Consider the following 18,269-nt stretch of genomic DNA (forward strand, 5'->3'; position numbering starts at 1 on the left):
GCTAGTCCCTTCACTACACTTAGTGTAGCAGCTCGCACATCACTATTACAGAGCCAGCGACAATGTTTCAAATCCGGCGCTGTCTGTAAGGAGTTTAAATTCCCATGTCTGCATGGAGTTCCTCCAGTTGCTCCAATTTCCTCTCACATTCCAACGACGTATAAGTTTAGTGAATTAATAGGTCACATGGGTGTATTTGGGCGGCATGGGCTTGAATGGCCTGTTTCTCCGCTACATCTCAAAAATTAAATGGGTCCTGTTGTGTTGATTTCATCAGCAAATGCAGGTCATTTCTTTAGTCTGACATTTACGATTCACGGGGACGCTGCTCGAGTCACTCTCTTTCTTATTCATTTATAGGGAGCATTTCCAGGGAATCTGCAGCTTGTGTTTGTGTTGCGACCTTCCCGGTTCATCCAGCGAACCATTGCTGATATTGGCATCAAGCTTCAACGAGATGACTTTAAAATGAAGGTACCGGTAAGCATAGCTTCTATTTTGGATTCTTATAAACTCACACGCGTGACTCTTGCGATAAGAGGAGGTTTTGAATAGCCTTACAACTACATAGCACAGAAATGTCTGAGGTTATTCTTCACAAACTTTGTGCCCTAACCTTGTCTGCATTTATTTGTCTTTAGTTCCTTTCCCTTGTTCACTTATCTAACTTCTTTGAAAGGCAAATTTTGATGTGACGTTATAGTTTCCTTCTTCAACGTTTGACGAATGATTGCGTGTCAAGGGGAACAATGCCAAGTATGAAAATTGAGGATTCACAGATTTTTTAAATTGAAGTCTATTGAAAACCTGTTACTCAAACTTAAGTCACTTTTAAAATCTTTTGGAATGCTGGATGCAAGCCAGTGATAAATATTTATAAACCATCAAAAGGAAAAAAAAGACAATGAACACGTTTAGATGTATTTATATAATAAACACTTACACAATTAAGCTAAAGGTGGCGATATTGTATATGGGTTTACTCAAGGCAAAACAGTTGTGTAATGTTAGAAATTATTAAAAATTATTACATTGAAATTGACTAAATGGGAACAGATGCCCAATTTGATTAGTTTGCCATTTATAGTTCAATTTTACTTAGGTTATTATTGAAAAATTGCAATTATTTTACAACCAATCACCAGTTTAATTGAATTAAAAATATGTTAGCATTGTGATAATGTGATCAATATTTCTTCCCATAAACACTTTTCTACATAAATAATCAATGAGACACAGTTTTATGATAAACTTTCAAGTCATTAATCTGATTACTGAAGGGCAACAAATTGTATTATAGGGTTTGATGAGCAGATATATCAGGAAGCATTTGTGTTGGATTGGAGCACGTAAGCTAAAATTAAAGTATGACCAGGAACAGTTATCACTTGATGTGATCATGTAAAATGCAAGGTGTAATGGTGTCTACATTCATTACGTCATCTTAATTGTAGAGACCGGGTCCACCCTAATGTAATCCATATGGCCATTTTTATTCTGTATATTTTATTGATGTTCATCGAGTCCACGCTGCTGAAGATCCAGCTGCGCTGGGTGGGTCACGTCTCCAGAATGGAGGACCATCGCCTTCCCAAGATCGTGTTCTATGGCGAGCTCTCCACTGGCCACCGTGACAGAGGTGCACCAAAGAAAAGGTACAAGGACTGCCTAAAGAAATCTCTTGGTGCCTGCCACATTGACCACCGCCAGTGGGCTGATCTCGCCTCAAACCGTGCATCTTGGCGCCTCACAGTTTGGCGGGCAGCAACCTCCTTTGAAGAAGACCGCAGAGCCCACCTCACTGACAAAAGACAAAGGAGGAAAAACCCAACACCCAACCCCAACCCACCAATTTTCCCCTGCAGCCGCTGCAACCGTGTCTGCCTGTCCCGCATCGGACTTGTCAGCCACAAACGAGCCTGCAGCTGACGTGGACTTTTACCCCCTCCATAAATCTTCGTCCGCGAAGCCAAGCCAAAGAGAAAAGAAGAGAAGATAATGTCCAAAGTAACCAATAAAAAGCAAATAGAAAAAAGGATGCATTTTGGTGGTGAAAGACTTTCCTATTAATATGATTCATAAATGAGCTCTTCTGAAATCAGCAGAAAACTGTTACATTTTTAGGACACTAGCATTTTCCATTTACAAGCCTATAACATTCTTAAACTTTATGTCAGTATGGAATTGCTTTTTCAATGCAAGCAAACATTGAAAATGAATTCTGACTGTTGCATATACTGAAATATTCTATCTTATCCTTGGTTTATATTTGGATAAACATACACCAGGCAGCAAGAGGAGTGGGGAGGAGGTTTGCCTGATGCTATTTTCAAACCAGTCATAAACCATGTCTTTGCAGTCCCATATAATTTAGACAGGAAGTTGTTTAAATGTATCCTATTGTAGGATTTATTCATTTTGAAGTAAAATTGGGCAGGGCATAGCTTTCCATCTCTGTCACTGTCAGTTTACTGACCTACCATCAGATAACGAAGTGCCGATACCTACAAGTTGATAAAAAGGCAGATTCATCAACCTCGTAAATGATGTTGTCAAAGCTTCACATCTTTTGGTGATACTCAGCCAATCTACTTATGGGAGGTAAAAATCAGAGCCTAAAAGGAGAACAATAAAAAAATGCTTAAGGTTTTGAAACCAGCCTCAGCCAAAAATGCTAATTGTTTGATTCATGACCTTTTCATTTACCTTCTCAGAAAGTCAATAAACCACTCACCTGATATATCAAAAAATAGCTGAATACAGTAAAGGCAATATTATGCCAAGGGACCCTCAAGCTCCATGAGTCTAGTCAAGTTATTTATTTGCAGCTGCCTTTCCACAAATGCAAGACACATCCATTCCAGACAATGGTGATTTATTAATGGGAATAAAAGCAGTGCCCTTTGGGGCATTAACCCAAAGCTTTTCTGTTACTCGAAGGCAGTAATCAGCAATGAGATGGCATGGTCTGAAATTGCTTGAATGGGGGAAAGAAAGTCTGTACTATCCTGGACAAGCAGTCCATTTGATCAGCACTTCCTTCATTATTCCAACCCAAGAACCATCAACATACCATGATTCTACTGAGCAATATCAATAGACCGTGCTGCAACACTCATTAGTGTTCTTCAGCAAGCCTATCCAAACCACAAACTCCACCTTCTACAATGAGGAATGAACCTACAAAGAGCACCATAGGCACATTACCATCTCTCTCATTCCCATCCGTGTCAAATACCAGCCTGCTGGCTTGGATATATATATTGCCATCCTTTCCTGGCTTTGGGATCAATATTCTGGAATTTCATAATAGCATTGTTGAAGCATCTTACCTTACGCACTGCAGCAATTCAAGAAAGCAGCACACCACCACCTTTTCTCAGGACAAGTAGAATGGTCAGTAAATGTCTTTCTTGCTGGAAGCTTGCCACGTTCAATTGGCAAATAGCTTTAAACTCTGCCTGTTAAAACCTCTTCCCCAGAATCACATGATGAAAAACCCATTTTGGAATCAAAGTGAAATATTTTTATTTGATAAAGATTCAGAGCTCTTTAAGTTTTATTCCAATTTGTAAGGAAATGCACACAACTGCACATCATATTTCTTTTTTTTTAACAAAACCCTGATTTGCATTTTCCCCTTCTTTAAAATGTCAGCAATAAAAAACATTATTTAAAATACATCTGAGATAGATACTATTAGATCTTTGACCATTATAGTTTAAGTTGACTTCAGCTTCCAAAAGGGATGATCTGACCTGAACAAGCAAGAATGTACACATAGAATAACATGCCCAAGATCGTCTACATTTACCACAAGTTAATGTTATCTAGTCATGACTGAACACTATCAAACACACGAACTCTCTGTAATATCTGAAAAAATTAAAATATTATACATAAGAGGTGACTGTCCACCTGTATCTTGCATCCTGTACCTTTCATATCTAGACAAAATTTTATGATTTTGTTGTAGCACGTCTTTGTTATATTTAGTTTGTTTACTATAATTCATTGGTATATTTATGTAAAATTCATTGGCATAAGATGGTGTGCATTTTGACCATCACATTGATTCTGCAGTGTTATGATATCCTGGTAATAGTTAAAGATGAACTGACAACTCAAAAATAAAACCCACATGTTACATCCATTCCAGATCATCATGTTAAACACAATAGCAGACCTACACGACTACATTGAAAAAAGTCAGTTAACAAAAGACTTAGGAGGCACTCTAGAATACTGTCACAATGAGTGGATTCACCATCGAACTGTGAGTGCAAAAATATTTTTTATAACCTTTCATTCTTCTTTTAAAAAATATCTATATAAGGTTTTTATTTTTAAGTCTGAGCTATTAAATTTCCAATAGCAATTTTGAACAAATTAAAAAAAAATATGAATAGCACCATTAAATCTACCAAAGTACCAGGTGTGACATTGGTTTGAAGTTGAAACAGGAGTGATCATATCTTCATCAATTTGCATCCCTGTTCTCTGAACCGCAGTCTTCTTTGCTCTTGGTTTTAGGGTTACCCGTTTAAGAAGCGCCAGCATAATGTTTATGCTAAGGATTACAAAGAATTCACATTAATTTATCTACGGTGCCATGATTCCTCTTTGCAGACAAGGCATTTACCATCCAATCCGCTCTTTGACTCACTTATTGCATTAATACTACTAATATTCTCCTCACCACATAGATGAAAGTAAATTTCAAATGGATTCTTTAAATCTGTACTATTAAAATCTCTTGCCTATTGAAATACTTGCCATATATTTTCTAAATGGCTCCATTAATGTGCCAGATATTAAAGAGTAACTTTGGATAATTAAGTTGTGTTTAACAAGTGCAGTTAAAACCAAATTGCATTGGTTTTGCTACAAATACCCCATACATAAAAATTAAAATTCTATAATATTAAGTTAATATTTAATTGCAGAAAGTTGATTGGCTGTAATTTAACACTGAGCATTGCAAGGTCATAAGACTTAATTTTCAACAGGTTTAATGGGCAATGGTTTGACTAATAGAGCAATTTCCCGAAACACATGGCAAGATGCCATTTTTGTGAAGCTGACAGAGTGGGATACGATAGAATCTTTTGAATATTTACATTTGATTGTGCACTTGCTTCTTCCCTGAACTTAACCATAAATAACACCATACAGCACTGTAGCTGGATTTCTCTGTTCCTTGGAGAAGCTATCGATGCTTCAGAGGCACAAATAAATTAATAGCAGTATGTTTTCATTTCCCAGCCATCATTCCTAGTGATATGTCACTTTAAATTTGCGGGTAGAGAAGTATTTGCAGAAAAAGACTTGATGTTTGTATACCTGTACTCTGCAATACTTTGTCACTGCTATTAATTGATTCAGCTGTAATGCAAAATCTCAGTTAATTATTATTCGCATGTTGGTTGCTACAACATGATTAGTTGGCAAACATTAATTTTCAGTTAATGAGAGTTGTCATACAATTAACATACAATGATTAAAGCACATGCTTAGTTTTCAATGCTTGGATTGTATTGTTTTATCAACTTCAACATTTTTTTCAGGCCATTGAAAATTTTGCAATGACAGTAAAGGTGACAGCACAGTTACTGCAGTCGTTTGGCACTGAACTTGCAGAAACGGAATTACCTAATGATGTCCAATGTACAGAAGCACTGCTTATTATCCACACAGAAAAACAGAATTATCTAAAGGTAGATGATATTATTGGTGTCTTTAAAAATTTGGATGTCAGTAGCCTTTAGAGAGCAATTTTTAAAAAAATGTGGTTTCCCAATGAAAATCAATGTAGTATCAAGTAAGCATACACGTACTTGCATGCTTTCTTGGTTGGGTTTTCCTTCATTGCAACTAATTCTCCAGACATTGCTTGTGAACAAGAATTTGCTCCATTCGTTCAAAAGGAGGTTCACTACTCCTTGACTCAAAAACAATGATCTTTGTGATTTTTGTCATCTTTGCCATTGTTCCAAATGTAGGCCCAGGTAGTAAATGCCGTTAAGATATCCTGCTTTGGTGAATACCAGTCAATTTCAATCCTTTTCCCACTCTCCAACACCCCATGGGCACATTGTCAGGAGTTGTCAGAAGGTTAGGATCCAGTGACTTTCTCCCTCAGTGTAAATATTGGGATGCCTGACCAATGGTGTTGCCCACAGTTGCAGATCTGCTCAATATCAAGGTTCAGATTTATTGACGGAGTGCATACATGACATCAGCAAGCAAGTACTGTATATTTTGGTGTATACGATGACCCTTGAAGCACCCAAAAAGTGCCAAAAATAAGAGTAATCTTATAGGCCAAATACAAATATGTGACCTTAAAATTCTACTCAAAATACCACTCAGATGGTTCCACAACTCATTTAAGACCCCACCCTACAACAATTTTTTAAGCTACCAGTATATTAGAAAGGAATTTTCATTGTAAAAATAAATCTAAAATTCTTCAAAATCACTATCTCTATTCATCATCTGAGACAAGCAATCCGGAATCTCACTGCTTTCACTGTCATCATATGGGTCCTAGTCTGAGTCACCTTCTGTTTCGGCATCAGTCTCCCACAATAAATCATCCTCCACACCATCCATTACACTAGAGATACTGCACTTTTCGAAAGATTTTTTAATATAGTCTCTACTTTCACTTTATCCCGTGCTTTGATCACAAAATCACACAGCACATCAAGTAATGCAGCACGCATTGCCCTGCCTTTGGTTAAGGAATTTTCAGCGCTTGTCATCCAATTATTCCATTCTTCACACAAATGATCTTTAAATGGCTTGTTCCTGCAGACATCTGGAGGCTTCATGATAACACCAACCTTCCAGTCACACCCAACAGCTCAGTCAACACGTGTATTTTGCCGGGGAGAGGAGGGGGGTCGTCATACACCCAATATATGATAAAACCATGACATTCAGGCTGAAATTGGGGACCTGTCTTATCTGAAGGTCATCTTGTATACTGAAATATACAGTATCCAATATGACATGACTAGGCACAGTGAAAAGAATTGTTAGTAATATCAGGATAAGTTCAATAAAGTGATGGCTTGGATCTAGGAACTAGATACTGTACATTTTCATTTCAGTGTGGTCAAATGTTTCACCCTCATTCAAGCAGAGATGATGCATGCAGAGATGACCATACATGCAAGTCTGATCGCATTTTGTTTCAAGTTTTATCGCAATTAATGCTTCAGACAGTTATTGCTATTTTGTAGATATATGTACTACCTCACAGGTCATTCCAATGCTAAGCACGCCTTGTGTTGAAACTTTAATATTTATCCTCGTGCAATTTTACAAAAAGTTAATAAACATAAAGCAGTAAATTTGTGGATGTTTCAAAAAAATTATGCAAATATTTACTCATCCATATGTCGTTAGTCATGGTTTACAGTCTTGTATTCAGTGTTACAAAATTTACATTCCATTATTCATCTTACAAAAACTGCCAATAAGGTATATTCATTCAAGAACGGTATCTTTTGTTGCAAATAATTATAATAAAAGGTTACAAATGTTATTTAAAACAATGATTAATTAGCTATTCTTGTTTTTTTCTCAGGAGAAACTGAAGTCGGCAGTAAAAGAAGGTAATACTTTACTAGTATGTATTAAGGAGCCACTTAATAAAAATCCTAATCATAAACTGAATTTTGATGAACTGGAAAATCTGGCTACTGTTGAAAGGTTAGTGGGAGTTTTTGGATCAGACATTTTTTAACAAGATACCTTAAATCATGTGATATAAAAGGGCTATTGACACCCACTGAAATTAAGCCAATCTGTGTTTATGATTGCAAAATATTTAAAAAAGTGAATTTAAATGATCAGGATGGCTTGAGTAATGCCATGCTAGAAATAAGTTTTTATAACAATCATTTTTCTTTAAGATAAAAAGTCTTGAATCATAACATTTGTCTATCTTATGCATTTGTGCATTAACTGGTGTTTGAAATATGACTACAATTCCTAGTAATTTCATATCAATTCCAAGCCAAGTGTCAAATTATGTCTCTCACTTCTTTACCCCCCAAGTCTGAAATTGAGCTGTCTGTCTACAAATTTGATAATGCTCCCTTTACTTGACAGTTCACCCATAAATCAACAAGAAATAACAAAGTTTTACTAAGTTCAGTTTAACATTACCAGCAGAAATTGAAAACTGTGTTTCACATTAAATTAAAAATTTGGTCATTTTTAGTCATCCATAATAGCATGAAAACAAAAATGAAAGAAAAATCAAAAGAATTCTCATTTTATCATGTTTTAAACTATTCATTGTAACAGCTAATGGTTTGGTTTAACTTGCATGTGATTTAGGAATAGACTGTAATCATTTGTGCGGTAGATAAAAAAAAGTAATTAGATGTTGAGCATGGAAGTTTGCAAAATGCATGGCTTAAAAATTTAATTTTCAAAATTAAAGTGCAAATCTGGAGTTGCAAAATAAAGATTACTTGTTTAGTTCCACATGGTGAAGGCATGAAATAGAAATGGCAAAATCTTGGGCTCAGGAATAATTAATAAAAGAAGTATAATGGAATTTTGACAACAGAACGATTCAGTGCAGAGGGAGGGAGGACTGTCCTGATGAAGGGTTCCAGTCCAAAAAGTTGACAATATTTTTTTTCTCTCCCTCATGTTGCTCGACCCATTGAGCTACTCCAGTAGATTGTGTGTTGATGTGTTCTTGTGTCCTTCCTGGCAGATCATCAACTATCATTAGTAACAAAGATTTTGACCAATTCCCACTGTGACAGGCCAGAGGACCCCAAAACCCAGCAGCAATAGAAATTCACCAAGACAAATGGTTACTTAAACAAAAGCTACTTTTAATTTTCTTTAAACATAAAAACAGGATCAAACTTTAACTTATTACTATTAACTTAACCCCCTTCTAATTCTAAGCACACGTATATGCAATGTGTGTATAAGTTCAGAAAAGTTATTTGATTCACAGACCAATCTCACTTCTCACTCCTCCAAGTTCACTGGTTGCAGGCAATTCTTATACTGTGCACAGAATTTAACATTTATGAATCTTCATCAGGCTTAGGTGCTTGAAAGATAAATGGTTACCGCTCAGGAAGGTTCTTTTCAGTTTTTAGAGAGAGATTTGTTGCTCAAACTGATTCCTTCTGATCAGCTAATTCAGTGTCTTGCCGAATAAATTTGCCCCATCAGGGTTTTCCAGATGAGAATCTCTTTTTTTCAGGTCATCACAGAGTTCCTATTCTGTTTCCCTTATCTCAGGCGAAACATTATACAGCCAGCCATTTCCTCTTGTATGGGCCACAAGGGCTTTGACAGGCTGAACTAGAACTCACAACCTGTCTTCAAAATTGGATTTCAAAAAATGTTCCTAAAGCCACTGCAGAAAACTAGCAGTCTCTCTTTCTCTTTCTGTCTCTCTTTCTGTCTCTCTCTCTGTCTCTCTCTCTGTCTCTCTCTCTCTGTCTCTCTCTCTCTGTCTCTCTCTCTGTCTCTCACTCTCTTGCAAAGGCACTGGGAGCCTGGACTTGAGCCAAGCTCTTGCCTTTTAAATGAGATCTGTTTTGAAGTGTTTGTATTTGTTTGTGACCTACACTAAAAAATCCCCACAATTTATCTCCTTTAAAGCATATCAATATACAACATAAAATATAACATAATCCACCACACCACCCTGTCAAAACCTAGACATAGCACTCGTGGACTAAGGCCAATTAACTAGTGTTCGAGTTAACCACCAACACTGAGATAATGAATTAAACCCAGAGTTATTTTTTCCAGATGACAGAAATAACATAACCAGTAATTATTTCAATATATTTGCATTAAAAAAGGTTTTAATTTTATTCATAAATTTATGTTGAAAACTTCCACTTTATAGTTTGAAAGTATTAAATAATTGATACTATATATTCTGTACTTATTGATGCTCAAATTATAATTTTTACTAGGTTATTGATCCAACTGGATGAAACTGAAAATGCCTTTGACCAGTTTTGGTCCAAACACCATCTCAAACTCGAACAATGCCTGCAGCTACGGCATTTTGAACAAGACTTTCGTGAGGTACTTTTCAGTATGCAGATGTATTAATTGTTGCTTTCTGCTGATTATAAATATTAAGTTACTTGCACTACCTCAAACGAAGTTGCAGGAAAGGGCCACAAGCGTATACATCAGAAGGCTGTCAGTTTCACTCTGAGTGATGTGAGCACAGAGGTCTAGATTTGTACACCCGATGATCACTGAGAGCACTCTTGCAACACAAGATATCCCAATGGTTGGATGAGATATTAAATGAAAGTAATTTCTGCTCTGTCGGGTGAAAGCATTTTTTTTAAAGGGGGATTGTCCTAAATTTAATCCCATGCTTTATCTCTCAATTAACTTTCAAAAATTAATCAAAGGGCAGAATTAAATTTGGGAGGAAAAAATGAATCATGCACAAAGTCAATAATAATCAAGGGGAAGAGTCTCCACTGGCTGCAGTTGTGTGTTTCCAAAGGAAGAGAAGGCCAACTGTCTCAATTCCAAGACAATCCTCGAGTTTAGATTCCTGCCTCATGTACGAATTCCCTAAATCACAAGGATAATTTTTTTCCTAGTGATTTCAGTGGTCAAACTCATTAAATAATGAAGCTGGTCATAGGAAAATGCAGCAAAACTTTGATGTGGAAATACAGGTCAATGACTTGTCTCCAAAAGGGAAAACATTTCGGATTTATTGTCAGAGTACATATTAACATCACGTACAACCCTGAGATTCTTTTTCCTGCAGGCATGGCAGAATGAGCACTAATTGGTAGTAAAAAAAACTGTCCACAATGTACATATGTCAACAAATAAAGAAATGTAAACAAACTGTCTATTCAAACCAGAGAGAAAAAAACAAATAATAAAGTGCAAAAGAGTCCTTAACTGACTCCCTGATTGAGTTTATTGTCAAGGAGTCTGATGGTGGAGGGGTAGCAGCTGTCCTGAACCTGGTGGTGCGAGTCTTGTGGCACCTATACCTTTTTCCTGATGGTAGCAATGAGAATAGAGTATGTGATGGGTGGTGTGGGTCTTTGATGATTGATGCTGCTCTCCAACAGTAGCATTCCCTGTAGATGTTCTCACAAGTGGATTGGGTTTTGCCTGTGAGGTCCTGGGCTCTGTCTGTCCACTATCTTTTGCAGATGTCTCCATACGAGGCCGTGATTCAACCAGTCAGCACACTTTCCACCACACATCTTGAGAAATTTTCCAGGGTTTTCAATGTCATACCAAACCTCCGGAAACTTCTGAGGAATCAAGATAAAAGGAACCTCTTTTATCTTGTTGTTTAATGGCATCACTGTATGCTCCATTGACCAGAAACTTTGATTGATCAGCCACATTAATGTTGGACTTCAGTAGTTATTTGGAGGCAAGGTATCCTGTGGCGAGTTGCTCACCTTAACTCCAAATCATTTCCCACAATGAGCCTGGGTGAAAGTATTGAAATTTCAGTCAAGGCTTTGCTTGAAACATTAGGTCAGATAATCAACTGGTTATCTAGATCTTCTCTACAGGCCATTATTTTTCAGGACAATGGTTAATTACACTCCATCTGCAGAACTGTGATGAAAGTCTTCAGCCAGAATAGTTGCGGTTGGATTCACAAACTTATTAACTTGCATATTATTCATATTTTCCTAGAAAATTAAATGTCAATAACAGACTACATTGTCAGCTATCATATCTCAAAATAAGCTATCTCTTTCAGGATGAAAATACAGAAGTTCTGCTTATGTTGTCAGCCAACACAAGTAAGCAATGTTGTTTTGGCAGGTAAATAGAGTGCAAATAGAACCGACAAACATAAGATTACAAAGGGATTAGACAGTAATTAGAATTTTACACAGCAGTGAATAAATAAGACCACACTCACTTAAATCTTCTTTGATTGGGGCATTTCATAATTTGGCTGGCTCAAAACTAATTACTTGGATGGTTGAGTTAGCATTTTAATGCTGCAGCACCTGCCAAAAATCTTTATATCGTGTGAAAAATGTTGTCATCTACTGCATGCATCTCTCTAAATTGCATGTAGGCCTTATCCTCTCCAGAGCTTGAAGCTTTGTGGCCTATTTTACATATGATGTCCATGTACAACTTAATATTCTTCTTAATGATCCTGCTTTAATTGAAACCCCGGAACATTCTTGCAATCTAACGTTAAATTTGAAAAGTTGAAGCTTGCAGAGGAAGGGAACTTGTTATACTTCCTATAAATTTTGTAGAGTTTATTTTTGAATTGTACAAACTTTTGAACAAATATATAAAATAGTTTTATGTACAATTTCAGAATTTATATGGCTATAAATACAAAAGATTCATTTAATAATAGAAAAAAAACATAATGTATATTTGTCCACTTTCAGTTCCTTTTCTTGCCTCTGACATTTTGATGTTTCTTCCCAATCTTGCCTTTTCATTTATTTTTAATGGCAATTCAACTAGTTAACTCAATTAATGAAAATTAGTTTACTTTCAAGTCATCACTAGAAATGAAAATTTAAAGAATCAGTGATTTTGTCTTTATTCATTCTTTATCAGAAGTGTTGAGCTACTAATATTTTCTCTCAACTAACTATAATGTAATCAATGCATCTAGGAACATCACCATCCTATCAATATGAAAGGTGATCTACTCTAAACAGGAATTATCCAAGTACATGATTCAGTTCATTTGTTTCAAGAACAAAGGAGTTTTTCAGTGCCCAGTCAACATTCATCCCAGAAGCAGAACTACCAAAACATTGGAGATACAAAACAAAGCAGATATTGAAATCTGGAACAAAATCATATTTGTTGTTGGGGAAGCAGTTGTTTTTTTTTGCCTGCACCCTCCCCTTCCCCCAACCTGGTTCAATCTGCCTTTTGTCTACTTCCACCTATATCCATGTGCCTCTGTTTCACTCTATCCTCCTCTCCCCACACAGCTTCATCCATTACCCCTCCTCGGTCCACCTGTTTGCTGTTATCTCACCTCCAACCCCCCAACCACACTTTCCTCTTTATTCTGACTACCTTTGCTCTCTTGATGCAAGATCACAACCTGAACCATTGATAATTTCTCACACTGGTCTCCACAGACGCTGCTCAATGCGCTGAGTTCTTCCAACATTTTATTTTTTATGCAACACCAAAACTTTGATCTTTTTCTCCACCTCAGAGATGTTGTTAGATCTGCATTTCCCTTGTTGCCATTTCTATCAGCAAATTGGCTGCTATGTTTCTCACACACAACAATTATTATGTTTAAAAGGCAAATTCAATTTTTTTTCAAGACTAATTCTTATTATGTTAATAATAAATTTATTTTATGGGATGTGTTGAAAACATATTTAAGAGCATAAATAACAAGTTATACCTAAAATTAAGAAGGATTATATGAATGAGGTACAATAATTGGAGAAAGTGATAATATATTTAGAAAGATATCCAAAGGTGGAGTCCTGAAGAGAAACATAGACAACTTATTAATAATAAACTTCATTATAATACATTACAAACATATAGAACAGAGAAAGCAATAACGAGTAATAAACAGAGATACTATGAGCTAAGAGAGGTAGGAGAGTCCATAAAGTTCTCTCTTGGCAGTTGAAAGCAGAGCAAGTCTCAAGAGTGATTAATGTAATGAAGACAGATTTGAATGTAACTACTTACAAACCTCAAGAAATAAACGAAGCTTTTATGCAATTTTATTCTAAGTTATGTCAATCGGAGTCGCTAAGAGATGATAATTAAATGGAAAAATTTTTGCCACAAATAAGGTTACCAAGGTTAAGTTTGGAAGAGCAAGTGGAGTTGAATGTCACCTTCACCCTAACAAAGCAATAAATCTCTGGGAGAGGATGGTTTTATGCCTGAGTTTTATAAAGAATTTAAAGATTTGTTGATTCCTCCTTTTATGGAGGTATTAGCCCAGGTGTCGGAAACATATACTCTCCAGTGATCTTTTTCTACAGCGAAAATAATAGTAATACCAAAAAATGATAGGGATCTTTTAAGACCATCATCATACAGACCTATTTCATTGTTAAATGCATATTATAAGATAATTGCAAAAATTTTAGTAAATAGGTTGATTAAAATTTTTACCAAAGTTAATAAATATGGATCAGACGGGGTTTGTAAAAATAGAGACAGTCTGTGGATATTGTAACTAGATCATTTAGTATAATACATTTGGCACAAAAGAAGGGAGATTTAAGTATGACAGTGGCTTTAGATCCAGAAAAGGACATTGATAAATTAAAATGGGATTTTTTGTTCAAGGTGTTGGAAATATTTAGGTTTGGGCAGATATTTGCAAATTGGATCATAAAATTATATAATGAACCTAAAGCTAAAGTTGTAACAAATAGGCAGGATTCTGCACCATTTCAGTTAACTAGTTCGAGTAGACAAGGATGTCCATTATTGCCAGCTTTATTTATTCTAGTATTAGAACCAATTGCAGAATTGATTCAATCTGATCCTGATATTAAGGGAATTAAAGTTAATTGAGAGGAATATAAGATTAATTTATTTGCAGATGATATTTTGATTTATTTAACAAAGCCAATACGTTTGATTTGTAAATTATATTTAAGATTGGAGGAATATGGGAAAATGACAGTATATGAAATAAATTGGGACAAAGTGAAATTATGCCCTTCATTAGAGGGGATTATACTCAGTGCCATTTTAAATAGCTGGTGAATGGAATAAAATATTTAGGGATATGGGTAGATAATAACAAAAAAATTATATAAATTCACCTTTACTTAATAAAATTGAAGACGATTTGAATAAGTGGATGGCTTTGCCAATAACATTAATGGGGAGAGTTAACTGTGCTAAAATCAATATATTTCCTATGGTATGGTATCTTTTTCAAATATTATTAATACAGTTACCACAAAAGTTTTTTCAAGAATTAAATAAAAATATAAGAAAGTTTCTTTGAAAGGGTAAGATGTCAAGGCTTCTTTTAGATAAATTAACATGGAAATTTAAGTTATAAGGTGGCTCAAATTAGGTTTTTTGCTTCATTTTTTGAAGAGGAAGAGAAGTCGCCATGGATTAAAATAGAAATTGATAAAAAAGGAGAGAGAATACCAGAAGATTTTAATATATATAATGGGAATCAAAATTAATATTTGGTGAGAATGAAACCCCTTTGTTGAAACATTTGATTAATACTTGGAATAAAATAAATACTGAAATTGGAACAAGGGAGGTTATGCGATCGAAAATGCCTCTGACTCAAAATCGACTTATTCCATGTACAATGGATAATCAATTTTTAAATATTTGGTCTCGTAAAGGAATGAGATATATAGAAGGTTGTTACGAAGGAGGAAATTTAATGTCATTTGAACAATTAAAAAATAAATATGGGATACATAAAACAGTTTTTTGTTTTTATCAACTAAGGACATATTTAAGAAATAAATTTGGTCCAACAATGTCATGACCAAAATGTAGTGATGTGGAGATGTTGATTCGTAAGAGAAATACAAAGAAATTTACTTCAGCCATGTACATTTTATTCCAAAAGGGAACTCCTAAGTAGGGAATCCGTAGTTCCAGATAGCTATGGGAGGTGGATTTAAATATTAATAACAAAATTGGTCAGAGTTTTATCGAAATAGTATGACAAATACAATAAATGTTAGGTTTAGATTAATTCAATATAATTTTCTATATCAATTATATCCTACACCACAGAAATTAAATAGAATGAAGTCAAATTTATCAGATCAATGTTTTAGATGTAGCCAGGAGATAGGTACTTTTTTTTAAAACATTCTACTTGGCCTAAAGTGAGACTTTTTTGGATAAATGGGAACTTTTTTAGAACAAGTTACAGGAACTAAATTTCCACAAAATCCAATGTTGTTTTTATTAGGTAATATTGTAGGGATAAAACCAAAATTGAAATTAACTATATATCAAAAAGAATTTATAAAGATTGCATTAACAGTAGCAAGAAGATGTATTGCAGTAACGTGGAAATCGGACGTTTGTCTAGGTATGGATCGATGGAATGCAGAAATGCATAGTTGTGTTCCCCTTGAAAAGATTACTTATAATTTAAGAAACAAATATGATGTATTTTTAAAAATTTGGCACCGTATTTACAAACTGTGGGAATTAATTTATAGATATTTTCCCTAAACTTTGAGAACCTCAATAACCTCCTTGGAAGAATTTTTTAAAAATGTAAATGGTTAGAACCAGGTGGTGGGCAGTGTCTTCTTGACAATCAAGTTTCTGTCCTTTATTTTTTCTCTTTTATTTCTTTTCTTGCTTTTTTCTTCTTATTACTTATTCCTTTCTATTCTTTACTTGGGGATATTTTGTTAGAGGAAGGGCATGGGGTGTGTTTGGGGATTTTATACCATTGTGTACGATGGAACTGACATTAATATTTGATTCTTGTATTTTGCATTTTGCTACTATTACATGGATGGATAAAAATTTTAAATAAAATATTCAAAAAAATTATTACGTTTCAGAAATATTCAAGGGCTTTATGACTGTGGAGCGAAGCTTTTTATAAAGTTGTCCTTACCTCGAGCGAGGTGAGGGGTTTCAAGTAGTATAGAATGCTGATGGAATATTTGAGACAAGTTTAAGTCAGTAGCTCTGTATTTTAATCACAACATGGTGGAAAATTTACGCTTGTAAAATTTGAAACTGTTAACGAATAAAATGTAGTTTTAAATTAAAGTTACAGAATCTGTGCAATGATCTAACACAGACTTACGGATCCAGCCTGCTGACTATGTTAGGTTAAGTCCAGGATGTGCAGCAACCTCACGGAAATCAGATTTAGATTTGGTACACATAGTTTATAGCCATATGTACCAAAATACAGTGAAAAAAATTGTTTTGGTTACTATCCAGTCATCAAAAATGTCACAATAGTCTTGGATTTGAAAATTCACAAAAAAAGTTGGTAAAAGCAGGACAACAAGATTAATCTTGGCAGAGATCAAACTGGGTTTCATGATTTTAACAAAAGATACAGAAGGTAGTGAATGCAGCTCAGAACATTACACAAAACCTCTCTTATTCTGCAGGATCTTCCTGTATCTCCCTCTGCCTAGGTAAGACCCATCACTCATGTGTGCGGACACACACATCAAGATGAACGCTTAAGTGTGAAAGCATGTGCTAACAAGCATAATGACAGTCTATTTGCCGTAGCCATCAGGATCCTGAATGAACCCCATTACATTTCAATCTTGCTGCCCTAGGTGCTAATTGATCTTATTGCAATACTTTATAAACCTTTCAGTCTGCTTGCAGAAAAACCCTTCTCACTGTACTAGGTACTTTGAAACAATTAAATTCCAAACTCTAGCTTCATTAATCTTAAATAACCATATAATATTATTGAAATATTAAACCTATTTCATGTGAATCCAAAAATTTCATTGTGACTAGAGTAGAGATTCCCAATCATGGCATAGTCTAGAAATTACACAAATATTCAATTACTGTCTCTGAAAAATTGCAGTAATGGCAGGAGATAAGATATTTTATCGTCTGCTTGCAGGTTAAGATAATTCTAGATTGCCTAATGGAAGAACAGGCTGCCTTCACAGACATCGGAGACAGTGTGGCGTGTGTGGAACACCTTCTAAAGGAACTTGTACTTCAGGAAGAGAAAGCACAGGTAAATGATGTGGAGACATCCTTCAGAGTCTTTGACCACCTTTACTCATGACCATTTCTAATCCTACAGTAAGTCACATTTTAAAATAATCTGTCTAGTAGACATCAAGCCTGATCAACTGCTTGGACACTTCTTGCAAACACTGCCTTATAAGAAAGGTGAGGGTACACTTCCCAAAGCATAAATCTACCTTGTGCTATTTCTTTCAAATATTATTCATCTCCCTCTCAGGAATATATTTGTGGCATTTGATTTTCCAACTATGTCTGTTCAATGGACCAATCCTGCCTAAAACTATGGTCTTTTGCAAATGCCTCTCAAAGTTTCATCCTTGCAGCACAACAAAATGGTTCCCAGGATTAGAATGAAAATACTTTCCTATCATCAATGTGAAAAAAGTGATTTGCACAACCCAACTGATTGACTTTTGCCAACACAGATTTGCAACGATATTCTAGGGAGAAATTTCTACCATATGCTATTATAAATTAAGGCACCATTGGCAGAAATAAAACTATCAAAGAGAATTTCGATCATTTTA

General features: G+C 35.3%; 1 protein-coding gene across 1 annotated transcript in view; it reads left to right on the forward strand.

Annotated features, from left to right (window-relative positions):
• The window catches only part of mcf2l2 (MCF.2 cell line derived transforming sequence-like 2), a 144,770-nt gene that overhangs the window by 17,162 nt on the left and 109,339 nt on the right, over window positions 1–18,269 (forward strand). The window contains exons 4-9 of the mRNA XM_069897099.1: window positions 361–480; window positions 4,160–4,276; window positions 5,568–5,717; window positions 7,598–7,722; window positions 9,978–10,092; window positions 17,609–17,728. Coding sequence (XP_069753200.1) covers window positions 361–480; window positions 4,160–4,276; window positions 5,568–5,717; window positions 7,598–7,722; window positions 9,978–10,092; window positions 17,609–17,728 — 747 coding nt within the window. The remainder of the gene's footprint in view (window positions 1–360; window positions 481–4,159; window positions 4,277–5,567; window positions 5,718–7,597; window positions 7,723–9,977; window positions 10,093–17,608; window positions 17,729–18,269) is intronic.

Source organism: Narcine bancroftii, chromosome 9 (assembly GCF_036971445.1).
Source record: "Narcine bancroftii isolate sNarBan1 chromosome 9, sNarBan1.hap1, whole genome shotgun sequence".
Taxonomy (NCBI): Eukaryota; Metazoa; Chordata; class Chondrichthyes; order Torpediniformes; family Narcinidae; genus Narcine; species Narcine bancroftii.